Source organism: Amblyomma maculatum, chromosome 6, assembly GCF_055883805.1.
Source record: "Amblyomma maculatum isolate TAMU_Amacu chromosome 6, ASM5588380v1, whole genome shotgun sequence".
Lineage (NCBI taxonomy): Eukaryota > Metazoa > Arthropoda > Arachnida > Ixodida > Ixodidae > Amblyomma > Amblyomma maculatum.
The window spans coordinates 98,604,660-98,621,706 of NC_139349.1; the positions used below are offsets into that span (position 1 = coordinate 98,604,660).

Sequence of the window (17,047 nt, forward strand, 5' to 3'; positions counted from 1 at the left end):
TGTAGAGAATGCCTCGGTGCGATGTATTAAGACGAGTACGTCACATAGCGGCTGTCCACGGCGTACTAATCACACGGATTTCCCGGATTTTTATGATCCTCTCTTTAATGACTCTGGAGGATGTTTACAACATCGCCGTGTATAACATACCGTTACACTGTTGAAGAAACGTGCGCCTAATATGCGGCGGATTTTTTTTTTTTTTTTGGCTGCGTGGTTTTAGATCTCGCTTAAGATACCGGTGTTCAACGCCACTATAGGCGACGGACATCGAGGTTCCCTCGCAGCAGTCATCTATTTTTGATCACTTCATCAAAGGTGGGAGAAAAAGAACGAGGCTGATCATCATATGATGGTCAGCCTCGCCCGTTTCCTTCAAAAGAAACTGTCGCCTATTAACAAAGATGCTGTATGTTGAGGGTTTTATTCATGACGAATTGCCCCTCCCCGCCCCCTGCCTCAATTTTTATTTCCTCATCCAACACTTACAGCAAGCAGTCCCTCAAAACCACTTGCTGTAAGTTTTCGCATCCCTGCACAACGCAGGCGTGAGTACACGTTTGCAATCCTCACTGCTTCCTTCTTGCAACCATAATGCGCCAACGCTATGTCACTTTCGTGGCAATTGGTCCACCTTCCACGTAATTTTTATTCCTTACGTCTTCACACTATGCCTGTAACCGCAAGGCGCCTCTAAGCTTTCCTTCCTTAACATATTCACTCACGTCCATATTTTTGCAGCGAGCGAAGACGTTCTACGACAGCCACGAAAACCACGCACCACACCTTCTCCCAAATTTTCCTGGTTTTTTTTTTTTCTTTTTTTTTTTTTTTTACAAAATATGCACCAGGTTGTTCTTTTTATTAAATACATACCAGAGCGTGAGGTTACGTTGGCGGATAACTGTGAAGCGCACTTATATTCCACATTGCGGTGGAGGAAAATGAACCCGCGAAAGGAAAACAGAAACGGTTGTGAAAACAGAACACATATCAAAGCAAGGCTCTTGGCCTTTTTTTGAAGGAGCCAAAACAAGAGCGGCAGGGATACCTCAACCAGAGCGTGCCAAGCGCCTTACAACAACGCGTCGTTATAATGACACCTAGATGTGCGCGAACTGAATTCGCCAAGGTGCGGAGAAAGCACGTGGGCGGCTAATTGAGTTCATCCACACACTTCTAAACGCGCCCAGCACGTCTGTATCGTCAAACGGTACACTGCGCTTGATAGCGGCCGCGTGTAACCTACCCGCAGCAATTAGACACATGTTGAACATGTTACGAGGTCGGCACAGCCGTCGCGCGCCCGCAGGCGACCGTAAAAACGTCGCAGGAGGCGCAGTAATCACGTCCAAATGGCTTTCGCCGCCGACTGCGTTGCTCTGGCTGTCATTTGAAAACGTGACTCCAGACCCCAGAAGCGTTCGCCTAATCCCCAGTGAGCGTGGAGCTTTTCCCTTTCGTCCCGTGCGAATACTCTCTCTCTCTTCCCGACGCGTCCGCGCGTTGAGTAAAATGGTTTTTTTTTTTACTCAAAAAAAAAAAAAAGCGGGGGGGGGGGGGGCGCAGTGGTAAGACGCCCGACTACTGTGCCGGAGTTCCCGGGTTCGAACCCGACCTCGGCGGCTGCGTTTCGATTGAGGCGAAACGAAGTGGCGTCCGTGTGCTGTGCGATGTCAGCGCTCGTTAAAGATCCCCAGGTGGTCGAAATTACTCCGTAGCCCTCCACTAGGGCTCCCCTTTATCTCTTTCCACTTTCACTCCCACCTTCCTCCCTTCCCTTACGGCGCGGTTCAGGTGTCCACAGAGCAAGTGTGACAGATACTGCGCCTTTCCCTTCCTGTGAACCAACGGCGGAGTAAAATGTTTTTAAACTCCTACTGGTGGAATCTGTCACGCCTTTTGTTTGCTACTCAAGGTTTGTGGCGCTCTTCGTTCAAGCATTTGTGTTGGATTACGACCGCACTTTACTGAGAGACCTCCATTCACTTTGCGCCGCCACTTTTTTTTTTTTTTTTTTAAATTTCTCTCATTTCGTTCTTTAAATACCGCGCCCTCCGCTTTTTTTTTTTTCTTTCTCTGTTTCATTTTTGCGCTGTTCTATGTACCGCACATCAGGCAGCAAATATTACACATCGTGTGCGTGTCTCGCATTTCAGCCGAACCGAAAATATAAACGCACTCGCATTAATCCTTATTGCAGTAACGACGAGCATCGTCTCCGCGCCCGATTTCCTTCGTTCGCACCTTCGCTTCGCGGGCAATAAGAACAAAAAAAAAAGAAATATGAAACAATTGGGACAGTGCGTTGCTTCTTCTGTCGCCCTAATAAACTTACAAAGTAATATCGCAAGCTTCGGACAGCGGTTTTGGGGATACAGAAAATGAAAATCCCATTACGCTGGCGCGGGTTTCTTGCCGTCGGCCAGCATAGCCCTTCCTGGCTGCCTACGGCGAGGAAGCCCCTTGCTCATTAGGATTTGAAGGCTTTCAGAAAAAGGCGCTCGAAACCTGAGGAAAGCGGCTCAGACCCGGCTGTGGCGGTGCGCCCTTCGTTCAGCGAGTTATCATCGGCCCAGAGACGGGTCCAAAAACGCGCCCACGTACAGACACGCGCGGCGCGAGGGCGAAGAAAGGAAACCGGAGTGATGGCCGGGGTTTCCTGTCGTGTGCCAGGGATTAAGCTGAGAGAAAGACCTGGGAGGGACGCCATCTGCCGCGGTATCTCCTTAGACAAGCAGTAGAAAGGGTAGAGAGAGAGAGAGAGAGAGAGAGAGAGAGAGAGAGAGAGAGAGAGAGAGAGAGAGAGAAGGAGCAGCCCAGGCCCGCTGTGCACGGCGGCGCCTTGTCGGCAAATGCGCGCCTAACGACTTTCAGGCGCCGGGAAATCACAACTCCAAAAACGGCGATGCACGGGGAAGCGCTGTGCGCCCAGCTCGGCGGACACGAAGCTTAACCCCCCCTTCTTTTCCTCGCTCCACATATACCTGCCGCGTCCCTCCTCTTCCTGCTGGCTCATCCTTTCGCCGCGCTTTTCTATACTTCTCTTCGGTTTTTCACCCTTCGACCATCGCTCGCAGGGGCACTGGCTTCGCGTAGCTGCGGCTGGGACCAGTGCCAGTTTATCCACGGCAGGTTTTCATGCCTTAAATACGGACCGAAAACGTTGCTGTGCTGGAAGGTTCCTTAATTAATAGAAAAAAAACAAGAGATGAAAAAAGAAAACGCTCGGAATAAAAGAGATAAGAAAAGCCGGGGAGGCTGAGCAGAAGAAGACACATGTTTGCTACAGTGAGTGTGAGGGTAAGGGGAAGGAAGAAAAAAAAGTAGCTGAGTGAAGAAGGAAGTGCCCCGGTTACACAGCGAGAAGCGAGTTTGCGCAGCGGTCACTGCGACAAAACCACTGTTTACAAGACGTGTTATCGAAACTTTCGTGGCGATGGTAGGGCCGAACCTTACCTGAAAGGTAAGGTTTGGCCCTATTTTGCTTACGATGGTATCCAGTCTCTCACTGACTTCGCCAGCTCAAGATGAAGTATATACTCTGCCGCCAACTCACTCGGCCCGCCGGAAGTGCTTCTTCGAAGCGTTAGCCTCGGTACAGCCTGCTCATTCCCATCGACACCACGCCGGGGTAACGACTCTGTTGAACCTCCGAATCAAATGAGCCGCCTACGGGGTGTCAACGCGACACAAACCGGCCTTGCTTTTGTCTATCCGCTGACGAGACTAACTCAAAAAACGAAAACGCGCCTGACATGTTCACTAAAGCCGCGACCACCGTCCGAGGAACGTTACGTCATTCATTCAAAGACCGAGCATCAAGCGACCCATCAACTGCGATAACGAATTCAACTCAGCGATGCCTCCTACCTACACTGATAGGAAATCCATATCGCACGGTAACATTCTCTTTGGCCAACAAACGAGTGAGAACTGCGGATCGCATTGTGTGTAACGTAGCCTGAAAGCAGAGCACGGCTATTCCAAATATACCAAGTCCTTGCTCAAGCGGTTGTGATCTTTATACGAAAAGGAAGCATCGCTAACATTGGAAGCGAAGTTAGCATCGCGCCGACAAGCTTCTTGGAAGTATGTTTTGATTCCGCAGCAAACGTAATTTTATTGGGCCGACATGATTACTTTCGAACACTGACCGGCGAAATTTCCTCGAAATAGATATTCGCGCCTCAAATAGCCTGTCAAGTCTGAGCGTTACGCAAAGTCCCTAACCTCGCCGAGAAGAACCGTTATGTCGGCGGCTGCCTCGACAGTTACTACGCGGTTCCATGCGCACTACACCGAAACCGCCCGACCAAATCTTTCGCGGCAGGCTTTTCTGAAAAACGTCTGCTGAGGACGACGGTTTCTATTAGTCTTTTGCGCCCACTTCCCACCGTCTGTCTGCCTTCGGGGCTCGAGCAGCAGCTTTCGATTCGTCAGCGTCGTGTCGCGACGCCGCTGCCCTGTGACAGCACGGCGTCTGACGCATTCGCCTCCCCCACCAAACAGCGGCCGCTCGTTGTTCGACCTCTGAGCAGGCTCTACTACAAAGTGCCTCCGACCAGAAGAGGGCGCGGGTCGCCATCGAGCGAAAGGACGACGAAGACGAGAGTCGCATGCTGCCTCCACAATGCGCACCACTAACCACATAGCGGACTCACAAAAGGCGGCGTGCGTATAGCTTCCTTAATTGGGAGGCTGTGTGCGTCGCGCCGACGCCTTCTCTCTCTCTCCTTCTAGAGGGAAGACGCCGCACTCGGTGTCGGCGCGCTTCAATAGCGGAGGTGCCCTGCGGGTGAGTTTGCTCCCCAATTCCTGGCGGCAGGCACGGAGCAGCGACTTGCCCGCTGCTGACTGCTCTGTTTGCTTCCGAAGAGGCAACTCAGTGCTGGTTCGGCGTGTTTGTGAGCGGGGGGCCGGTGGGGAGACCCTCAAATGAACACAAATGGATCAGACACGCACACGCTCGATGCACGGACACCCACCCCGCACACTTCGTCTCCAGGTTCCTACTCACCCTCTTGCCCCTCGCCTCCCTTTGGGTTTCGCTTTGTCAAAGGGTTGGTTGGGCGACAGCCACCCGTTTCCTTATTAGATGGAGAAGCATCGCGGTCTTCGAGATCGCCGGCAGAGGGAGCTGGGAAGAAAAGTGGATCATTCGCTGCCGCCCGTTCTCTTCAGCCGCCCTCCGATGAATTCTTTGTGGATCTAAACCTCTCCTCACAGGCGTGGCAGTGAAACGTATAGTACATGAGGTTTGACTCTTAATTGCCTTTCCAACATTGAATATTACGCTTAGGGTTCAGACCAGGATATTTAAGGGGTGGGGTTGACGAGACGAAAGGGATGCCGCTGCCTCCCTGCTACAGAACTATGACTCTCTGGTGCATGCTGAACTAATCTTTTCGCTTGTTTCTCCTGAATTAATTTGACTCCAGTTCTCGTGTTCTTTAGCTACCAAGACTCTCGGTTGGTAGGCTCGTTAAGAAACCGTGGCCTGCCACTTCAACAGCATATCGACAACAGGGGCCTGCCATATCACCCGCCGGGCAGTAAAAACATTGACATTCGTGGTCACCGAGCTACGAGGGTTTCTTATTAGCGAGCCACTAAGGTCTACACGGGTGCACTCCCCAATCATACCTTTCTGCTCGACGCTTGCAGAGCATGAAGGCTTCGGAGGAAAAAAAAAAAAGCCTCATAACCCTGCTAGCGCAGCCTGGGCTTCCAAGGGAGCAGTGCGTATGCTTTCGTAGTGATCGAAAAGATAGCACTTCTCCGTCACGCCGGGAAGCCTGCTGCGCTAGCCCGTGCTACAGCATCGCGATAAACTGAACCGAAGAGCAAAAAAAATAATAAAAGTGCGGTTGTTGCGGGGAGGAGAAGAGGGGGAGGTCCAATCGCAAGCACGCGTGAAGAAGCAGGGTAGAAGAAAGTGAAGCTGTCACGGAGCGCGCGGTGGCTTCGGAGCCGTGGAAGAGCTCGATCAAATCCCCGGCGGCTTTCGATATTGCCGCCGACGAGGCACATCCGGAACCCTTGAAACACCGAGTATAGTGCGCCCAAGCCACCGGATATTGCGTGTGCCGTCTGTGTACTCCCTCGTCGCCGCTGCCGTTCGGTCCGTCGGTCGCGCTAGCTTCTTATTCTCAGCGTCGACAACTTGGTCGGCACGGGACCTGAAAAGCCGAGGAAGAGGTACCTTTCCTCGCGAGACCCGGACGGACGGTATGGTGCCGCTTCTAAAAACAAACAGACGCCTCCAAGGCGGCGCCAAGTCTGCTCGGAGGGCTGTCGAACCTCGAAAACAAACAAAAGCTTCGAGTACGCCGCCCAAAAGTATATAGTTTGAAACGAACAGTCGGGAGAGCACTCTCTCTCCCTCTTTCTCGCGGTATATATATACACACACTCTATATACCGTATATTACGTCCGCGCTTTCGACTCAGCGGTCCCGGACACGCCGGGTTATGACTTTTTCCCCTGCTAAGCTTCTTCCCGGAGCGTGTTTTGCAAGACCCGTGCGATTCGGCCGTTCTTTCACCGCTCCGGGCGCGCGCTGGCGCAGACTCGGCGTCGCGTACAGAAGGTAGAGCGCTCCGGCTTAGGCTCGACTTGACAAGCCTGTATGCGAGCCTGGGTGGAGAGCGCCGTTATCGTTCGCCCCCCAAGCGGCGTCAAGGCGCAAAGACGCAGCATACGAATGAGTGCTCTCTCGTTTTTATCCCCCCTCACCCCCCCCCCCCCCACACACACACGCTCACACACACCCATCCTGATTTCGCCGTAGGAATCCAGACCAACCTGTAGCGAAAGCGACATAGCTACATGGGCATTTCAAGCGGAGGTCAGATAACCTAACCTAAACTCAGTACCCATATATCTCAAGACTGATTTTATTCTTTTACTTTTTGTACGATAGCTCGAAGCTCTTGTTTCATGCGGGATCACCTCCGAGCATTCTGATAACGCTAGCAGTCAGACTGGTTTGGAAGAATTCGCTAAAGGTTTGCAACCATCTGATTCTGCGATGCAAACACTATATGATGCGTGCACCTGCCGACTGAGCCGACGTGCTCTGCCTGTTCAGACCTGGTAATCACGGGTATAAACGAAGCGTAACGCGAGGGATATCATTCGAAGAAAACATACGGCGGCGTCCTTCAAAGAAAGGATATAGCGCGATTTTTCACGCGCTGGAGTCATTCAGGACGATTTGTAGACAAATTTATACAATTAATAAACATTCCACTAATGCAAGTAACGTTTCACAAATCACGGAAAAGTGTGAAGCATCATGGGTATCAATACTAATAATGAGCTCAGTTTAAGCCTCTCTGAGTAAAGTGGCAATTCTTTTATTTCTGCGGCGTAACCTTACAAATTACGGTCGTATATTTTCAATCACATATTTAATTTTTTTAATGGTGTTGTAATCATTAGTAGCATAATATTAAAAAAAAAAAATCCATCCTAAACTGATAACTGTAAACTGTCTGTGAAATTGACTTTTTTACCCACTCCTGTATGAGCCAGTCAAAAGGCTTACAGTATAAATAAATAATAATAATAATAATAATAACTAACACTTCGAGCTCTACTTTACTGTCATTTTGTTATCGCTACTGCCGCGTCTCTGTGCCTTCTGCAATGCTTATTACGGTTCAGTACATGTTATGTTAGGAATATAGTGACAGACCATAAAGCGTGGCGTGATATGTTCCATAGGGTCACGAAGAGTCGGACTCGACTGAACTGAACTGAGATGAGACATATGTAAGTACAGTCGAATGATGCTAAATATCTCTTCGTCTTCCCTTCTGCAGCTTCCCGCGGAGCAGGCGGCGGCCGCCCTCCGCGCATCACCGAGCAGCCGGTGGACGTGGTGGTTCGCAAGCACGAGCCGGTGACGCTACGGTGCGGCACGGACGGCGACCCGCCGCCGCGCATCGCCTGGTTCCACGACGGGCGGCCCGTGCGCGACTCGGCGACGCGGATGGTGCTGCCCGAGGGACAGCTCTTCTTCCTGCAAGTGCAGCACAGCCGACGGGACCAGGACACGGGCCTCTACTGGTGTACGGCCACAAACCCCATGGGCTCGGCCCGGTCGCGCAACGCCAGCGTAGAACTAGCCGGTGAGCGCACCGATCCTTTCCTGCACGCTCATAAACATGTGCGTACGTCCTTGCGATGATGAATCACGATATAACGCAATCTATATCATGTATACGATAGAGCGCAGACACCGTCTTTTACAGGTATGTCCCGCTTTCATGTAGCGTCGCAGTATCTGATGAGCTCCATTACTTCGCATATACCGTTAACCGATTCCTTTCCTTCCCGATATCTTCGCTCTTGGCTGAGGTTGTTTCTAACTACCGGGATTAGCCCTTGCGGCATCTACAATCCCCTTCTACGTATACCACCCCCTCGCTGATCACCGTCCGGCCTTTGTCAAGTCACATCAGTATAATATTGTATTGCGACGCATTTCGCGCGTCGCAATTTGTTACTTTTAGCTAGAACAAAAGGGAAAGATTAACTGTCATGCTTCAGTGCTACACCTGCCTTCAGTGGGCATTTCGCATTGCGACGCATTTCGCGCGTCGCAATTTGTTACTTTTAGCTAGAACAAAAGGGAAAGATTAACTGTCATGCTTCAGTGCTACACCTGCCTTCAGTGGGCATTTCGCATTGCGACGCATTTCGCGCGTCGCAATTTGTTACTTTTAGCTAGAACAAAAGGGAAAGATTAACTGTCATGCTTCAGTGCTACACCTGCCTTCAGTGGGTAAAACACATTTGCTTTCGCACTATATAGTAAAAAAAAAATAAATAAATAAAAAAAATAATAAAAATAAAAAAAAATCAGCAGTCACACACAGTATAAATTTCGTTGCATTAATTAGCTGCATCCGTGTCCTCGTAGCAATACAGTGACAGGCGCCTTCCGGCAGCGTCGAGATGCGCAGGAGAGAAGTATAGTGGGAGAACGTCTTTAATGCTTCGTCGCCAAATCCAGCGTCTCCAGGATTGCCGGGACGTGCTTAACCGGAGTTTCCTGGTGTGTGCTGGAGAAGTGGGCAATCCAGATAGATCCGCCATCGCATCGTGCATGCAAAATGGCACTGGTTGCAGTATCCATTGCGAACGTTAAAACAAAGGCGAAATACATGACGGCCCGGGCGCGTATGATTAAATTATGGAAACCGCGCTCCGGAATCGCATTGGCGCAACTTACAACGTCCCATGGGCACAGATACATTTCTGAAGAAACAGCGCAATTAAAGAAGTCACAAAAAATATAACGAAATAGAGATAACGATAGAGAAAAAGTACAATAAAGGAAAGTCGCCGCGCTCCGAACTTTTACTGTCACGGGCCCCTCCAGATCTCAAGGAGCTACACTAAATGCGCGCACAAACAACACGAAAGTACACGCGCACGCACATACACACAAGCTCGCTCACAGAGACGAAGCTGAACCCGTCGCCCGGGATTTTACGGCCGTTCGCGAGCGCGACCTCACGACGACTGGACGAGCATAATCGGCGTTCGAAACCCAAAGCTAGGCCCGAGCAAGGTTTTTGTGCAGAGGGATTGTCGCGGCTGCTGCTGCACCTTCTTGGTTGCGGCGATAACCACGAGCGAGAGACAGAGAGTGCTCCAAGCAGCGGCAGGGGGCGCCATTAATGCGCGGCCTCGGTCCGATAACGTGGCGGACGTAAAAGCGGCTTCAACAGTCGTGCTGTACAACCTCGTTCCGAGCGCTTTTTTTACGACGCTGGTGACGACCTGCTGCTTCTGCCGCTTCTGCTGCTCTCGTTGTACGACGCTGTGCGGCGGTGGCTGTCGTCCATCTGTTCTCCTCGCTCCCTAACATGGGGCCACCCTTTCCCCGCGTGTGCAAGGGCATGAATAACCGAACGTGCGGATCACCAAAAACACCGCGTCTCGGAAAAGCGCGCGCCGTGCCCAAAGTCGGAAGATCGGGACGACGGCGACGCCTGACGACGCTCCTTCCCTCTCACCGCACGTCTGGCCGTATCTTTATGCGAGTCCGCTGACACCGCGAGGCATTGGCCCAGAAAAGATGGCGTGGGCCGACCTGTCGCCCAGCTTCGGCGCCGACGGGTGTGGGGGGTGCCCGAACGGGCGCCGGACAAGGAAACTCGCGGTTGTCGTGGGCTTCGTGACACTTTCGCGCGTCTCTGACTTGTTGTTCTGTGCGAATTGTCACCGGGCGTTTGTTTCACGACAAGTGCAAGGACCTCAGGGTGTGAACCAGACACGAAGAATTCTGCGGGAGGAAGAGGTCGCGTCGCGCTGAAAAGAATAGCAGAGAAAATTAACACCCAAGAGAGCGAGAGGTGACACCGTCTGTTCGCTTGATTTGGAGTTAGCGACACGACATGCAGGCGTATTTTTTATCCTCTTTCATAGACTGACAACGTTGAAAGGGAAACGGGTATTAACTGTACTTAAAGGGGTCAGCTATAGGAATTTAGCTGTAGTTATACTTTTATATATCTATAGTAGCTGTAGCTATGTTGTTGTCAGGTGTTTAGAACAAAGCAGGGAGTTATGGAAAGCAATATCTTTATGTATACAGCGAGAGAGGAGTGGGTCATGAGGGCAGACGTGAGTTGATGAAATTCTAGCAGACTTGATCAAGCAGCTGAAATTGGCATGCAGTGCGAAAGGGTGATAACTGATGGGAGTTTATGTTAATAGATTGGATTCCAAGAGAAGACAGGACATGTACTGCGAAGAGAGAATAACCGATGGTCGCTTAGAGTAACAAACTGGATTCCAAGGGAAGGAAAGCGTAACAGGGAGCGGCAGAAAGTTAGGCGAGCGGATGAGGTTAGGAGGTTTGCGGGGTCAATCGGATGCAGCTAGTACAGGACCAGATGAATTGGATGGGGGGATATGGGAAAGGACTTTGCCCTGCAGTGGGAGTAGCAAGGCTGATGACGGTGATTACGATAATGACCAAAACGTCTGTAGTGCCGAGTTATCCAAACACTGCGTGGCGATTTTACATGCAGTGCATTGTCCCTGGCATAAAGCAAGCTCATAAACTCAGTACCAAAATCCCGAAAGTAAGAAGAGGAAAGTAAAACGTCCACCACACACATGCTCGTTTTAACGCTGCGCATATTAGATTGCGCGCTTTGCAACGTTTACCTGCTTACCTGCCATGATTCTGCCGAAAAAATAAAAGATCAATTTCTTTTGCGGACCTTTTGCAAGTTCCCACAGCAAACTGAAATGGAAGCGTGTGTGCCTGTTTCGAATCAACACTGTAAATGTCCTTCCCAGAAGCCGGCAGTTCATAACTTTGTGTTCCTTTACTTTGCGCGGTAATGGTGGGGAGGTGACATTAACTGTGTCACATGCGAACTGAGCACACGAAAGCATCTCTGGAAGGTTACACTCATGACGCGGAATCTTGACGCATGGTGGACTCCATTGTATGGATGGTCTCGTGGTAGCTAAGAAATTATATGCAATGCCGCAAAAATAATCTTGGCGGCCATCTTGAATCTGAGAGCAATGGAGAAACGGACGAGAAACCAGCAAATGCTAAGGTTCTTAAAATACAAGGCTTTACGATAGAGCAACTTTGTCCACAATATCAATCCGTGCGTACATTACCTCGGTTCGGTGCATCGTACCCAATGTTTTCCTCTCTATCATTTAAATATCGGTTTGCACTTATCCTTTGGGTACAGTCTTGAAAGAAAATATCATTATCATCATCATCGATAATCGTCAGTCACGTTCTGTGCACCGAAGGACAAAGGCTTCTACAAAAGACGGCCAAGTTAGCTATGTGTCTTACTCGTCTGCAACGGCCAGGAAATGGGAGGGGGGGGGGGGGGGGGGGGGGGGGGGGGGGGGGAAGTGCGCCACCAACGAGGGCGGAACACAGCTGGCTCGCGCTTCTTTCTTGCCATGACCCAGCAATACTGCACTTCGATCTTTGTAAACTTCCAATTTCAAGAAGGTGATAGAGTTACCACTCCAAGTTTGTTGATCGGTTTCAGACTATGAGAAAACTGTAGTCCAACTCCAAAGCGAGACGAATTTGGATATCAAAAACGCCTCTTGATCTCTGCGGTACGTTCAGTAGACCGGCACAGTCGGAAGTGCTAGAGAGAGTTTTCCCGAGTAAAAGTGTATGCATTCAGCGGCCTTCTTTCCACGGGTAGCAACGTTGCTGAATTCAGGCCATGGAAATGTAGCCATAAAACTGATCTGCTGGGCGATTTTGAAATTATGTGCGCGCCACAAATTCAAACAAAGTTGCCAGCTGCCGCACAGGCGCTCGCAGTTTCGCCGTGCACGGAACGGGGTATACGAAAGCAAATAAAAGAAGGAATAAACATCGAACTCTTTCATACGCCTATCAGAGAGGAGGAGGCGAATGAATGACACACACCGCGAGATGTCGAGATCATGCCAGGGCGCACGTCTAACGACCTGGTTCCACCGGATCGGCCATCGCTCGTTACGTCCTTTGTGTGAATGCAAAAGAGCCGAGATAAAAATAAAAATAAGCACGCGCAAAATGGACTCGGCGCCCGTGTACACGGAGCCGGCATCTATAGCGCGTTTACCAGCTCTACCACCACCTACGAGGGCCACGGCAGCCGCCATCAGGAGCGAGTCAGCGTGCGCTACCCCGTAATTTATGCAGTGGACGGGCTATATAGTGTTGCTTCGCTTTCTAGGCTCTTGCCTCTCTCCATTCTTTTCTTTCTACCTTCTTCTTTTCTTCTTCCTTCCGTTTTTCTTTTTCCTTTGCGGCTTCCGTGTGAAATATGAGGCCAATCAGTGAGCAGCTGCGACGAACGTTAACGTATTCGCCTGCTATACGCGGTCGCAAGGGCCGCGGCTCTGAAAACGCCCAGATCTCCTACATGTGTGTGCGTATGTGCGTGTGTGCGTGTGTGTGTGGCTGCCGTGCTCCCCCTGTTTCCCCTCCCCCCTTTCCTGCTCCCTTACCAACCACCCCTTCGGTATCTGTGGTCCCGTCTTTTACTCATTTCCTGCGGGCCGCATATCTCACGTCTGTTCGTCTGTCCGTCCATCTGTATTGTGGTCTCGCGGCGCACCCCTTTACGTGCATGCTTGTTGTTTACGCGCCTTGCACTTTCTCCGCGCGCACTGTTGCCGATTCCCTCTGGCGGCGTGTCTTCATATCTCGCCGCCGAGCACCACTAACCGAAATGGAAGTTCCCACAGGTTGCAGCCCACTGCAACTCGTGTGTCGTGTGTGCGTGCATGCATGCGTATGCTATTGTGAGGAGTCAGCGAGAAACGAACGTTGCCTATTTTACAAAGCCTTTTTTTTTTTTCTTCCGCCAGGGCAGTGGTTCACTCTTCAATGGCGCTAAGTTTAGCCAGTCTATGGTTGAGGGTTCGATACTGGCCGCAGCAGCAAATTTCATTCGCGTGAATTTAAAAAGAAGGGGGGGGGGGGGGGGCGGCACTATAGTGATATTTCGATGTAAAAGAAAAACAATCAGTGCGGAGCCTTCGGCGCCCCTTTTGGGGAAAAATAATTTCTTTCATTTAATGAACAGCTAATTATCCTAGCCTTGTAGAAAGCAGCAGGAGGTACTAATTATTGCTCAAGTCCCACAGTGATTATACAGCGAAGCGCCATCAGCGCCTACGCGTCTTTTGTATTTGCTGGTAGTGCCATTCTGCTAAATTTCCGCGAAGCTCTGCATGTTCCATCGCCGCAGCTTCTCGGTTCACCAGCGCACCCTATACCGCGCACCTGTGCTGCATCTGAGGCAGGCCGGCACTTTGTGTGATACCTTATAAGGCAAATCGGTAAGGCCCCGAAGAAAAAAAGCACGTTCCGAACGAATCTCGCAGATAATGCGAGAGCTCTATCACTCCTTTATACACCCACCATGTAATTAATCGTCTAGGCTCCCGACGCTTTTCACTCAAGAGTCAAGACCGGTAGCGCGGCATAGCCATCGGTAATTCAGCTGGCATCCGTTCGCTCAATTGACGATAGATGACGCGAACGATCGCAGCAGCACCGAGGACAGAAGCAATAAGCAATAATAATAAAACGGAAAAAGGAAACCAGCGGAAGATAGAAGTCGTCGTCGCCCACTTGCACGCTCTGACAGCGGGCCCATCTATCGCGGGAACGAGTTCCGTGGCCATATAATGTAGGACGGCCGAGCGAGGCCCAGCGCGGCACGAAATATTTCGAATGGCCAAGCCGCGGCAGTGACTTGCGGGGAATTCGAGAGAGCGTGAACGCCCACGGTCGCCTCCTTAAGTGCGTGCGAGCGAACGAGCGTGGAGGGTCGAAACGAAATTGCCTCCTTTAATTAAATAAAGAAAAACAAAAACGGAAAAGCTAAAATCATGCTTGGGTGGCGGGGTCGTGGAGGAGGAGCGGCGGTGGGCTTTAACAGCAGCAATGCATGCGGGCTTCGAAGAAGGAAAATGCTGTACCGTGCACGGTGTGGAATAAAAAGAGAGGAAGGAGGATGGAAAGAGAAGCGCGCCAAGATTAGGCGTCCACCGCCTCCGGAGTGAAATATTTGGCTCATTGCAAAAACGACGTTGCAGGGGTTTGGAATGGAGACCCCGGGTTTCTCTGGCGAGCGCGTGTCTTCGCAGGCGCGCGCAACCCCGGGCTCTCGCCTGCAGTGAAAGGCGGTCGCCGCCTCTCAGATTTACAGCCTTCGAAGGAGGGAGGAAAGAGATCGTCATTGTGGACCCTTTGTCAAGGAAGAGAGAACAGCAGTCGAGTATTTTTCTTCTTAATTATTTCTCACTGTCCTGCTCTTGCTTTTACCGTTCTTAGAGCACACTATATAGCGGGCCCAGGGTCCTGAAACGATATTAATAGGCTTACACGGCGAGACCGAGCGCAGGGCGAAAGAGGCCGGCCGGATTCTCGAAGGAAAATGTCCGGATTCCGCGGGGCTTAGCGAACAAAGCGGTGTTTTCTTACGAGCGCGATTTTCTTCCTCCGCTTCTGCGTGTTAGTATAGTGGGGCGCGTGCGCGCCCTTTTAGAGACCCTTCCGAAAGTGCCTGCCGACGCCGCGTCACGGCGCTGCCGTCGTTTGATTCTCACAAACTGCGCTGCTCCCGTCGTGCGCCTGCTGCTTCACTATCTGTCTCTCGGGAAATTTATCACGTGAACTGCTTCGGCCTGTATCAGCGCGTCGTACTGTCTCCGGTGCCCGGAATATAGCGTTTATTTCTGTCGTGTAGACGCGAGGCTGGATCTCGACATGTGCGACCTCTGTCGTGCGACGTGCACGGTCACAAGATATTCGCCGCACACTGTACAGCACTTGAAGACTTCATTTATTCAAAATTGTTGCTTCTGGCAAGCGAGCAGATGGGTGAGTGAGTGGGCAGAATTTAAACGGTTCAACTTCTTAAATCTGTGATATATATGTTCTAACAGTGCTATTCAAGTTCGTACGTCGTTCCCTGTATGTAAGATTATCGGCTAACACTTTTCGTGAGAATCCGTGCTGTAATCCACCTGAACGCTGCTTCACATGTTTTTGCACGGCTTCTGTGTACAGTGAAAACTGAAGCTTGTGGGATTCGGGCTTGCTGCGGCTGCCCTTCGCGCGGCCGCCGCCCGCTTCCCAGTTGTTCTCCTCGTTCCCTTTCTCCCGCCTGAGGCGGCGGAGAGAGGCTCGGACGACTTGTCACTGTCGTTCGGGCCACAGCTCCGCCCTGGCGTCCCAGTGGCTGTTCTCATTGGCGCCTTTTGGCGGGAACACGGCACCGCTTCGACAGCCGCGCTCGCGCGACTGTCCGAGCGGAGCCCAGAGAGAGACCCCTCCGAGACATCGTAAGGTGCGTACGCTACTGTTGTTGTCTGCCGGCCTTTGTCCGCGCAGACCAGTGAGTACTCGAGTTCGTCTGCTCCGGGTCGTACCTGAGAGCGCAACTCGAGCCTGTCGATCGTGATCCAACGATCCGAGACAGGCGTACCTTGCGGTGGTTGCCCATTCTCTCTCAAAGGAACCCTCTGGTCACGGCGAGAGAGAGATCACAGCACGCCCTTGCGTGCTTGCGGCGCGCACTCCGTGTCACTTGTGCGTTTTTTATATTTTGTATGTATGTGCGTCTGCGTGTGTGTGTGTGCGTGTGTGCCGCTGGAGGATGGCGTTTCAATAAACGTCTCCTTCGTGAACTTGGAGGTTTGTGTCCTTGCAGCGAAGTGCTCTCCTCCCGGTGGAGGTTGAATGCGCGCTGCGGTGTTTCAGTGTGCGCGTGGTAACGGCTGATCGGGGCTTCGGCTCGCGCGACGCTCGAACCCGCGGTGGTTGGCGGCTTATGTCCACGTAGGAAACCACAAGCTGTTTTTTGAGAAGGTTCAGGATCAAAACTGCGATATCTTAGCGCAGTTATGAGAGCGAAACAGGATGTGAGGCAGTTGCATACTTTATTGCAATCCAAATGAGCTATGTTCTAAAGTATAATTGCTGAATATGTGAATCATAACTCGTCCTGCCATGAATGCACAAAGCCCAATCAAAGAATTAGTTCAGCGCACGAAGTCGATCACAAAGCGGTGTTTAAGTTCTTTTTTTCTTCAATTAGCGACCATGCCAACCACACAGCTGTCCGAAAAAATCAACAAAAAGAGCATGAAACCATAGTAGTCATTGGTGTCTAAGAAGGCCATGCAACAATGGCTGTTCCTATAGTGAGACAGAATAGCGTGAGCGAAACACTATTCAAGGGACCATTGACGTGTGTAGAATTATTTTCTGATGGGTTTTGTACCACCACTGGTTATAAAAAAAAAAAAATGCTCGACAGAAAAGAAAAAAGCCAAAAGGAGGGGGAGTGCAAGCACTCAGAAAATTTCAGAGGTTATTCTTATACCCCCTCCCCCTCCCTCCCTCCCCGTATATTTTTTACGGCGTCCAAAGCTTCGTTTACCGGGGCTACCAGTTGCTAGTTTAATAAGGCACGTAAAAAAAAAGAAAAAAAAAGGAAAAAGCTATCGTCGCATAATCAC

The 17,047-nt window shown here is 51.0% G+C and overlaps 1 protein-coding gene across 4 annotated transcripts in view; it reads left to right on the forward strand.

Moving 5' to 3' along the window:
• Positions 1 to 17,047, forward strand: part of LOC146186379 (protein sax-3-like) — a 180,242-nt gene that overhangs the window by 100,812 nt on the left and 62,383 nt on the right. For all 4 annotated transcript variants that reach the window (XM_084607153.1, XM_084607152.1, XM_084607154.1 and 1 more), the window contains exon 2: positions 7,831 to 8,139. In XM_084607153.1, coding sequence (XP_084463279.1) covers positions 7,831 to 8,139 — 309 coding nt within the window. The remainder of the gene's footprint in view (positions 1 to 7,830; positions 8,140 to 17,047) is intronic.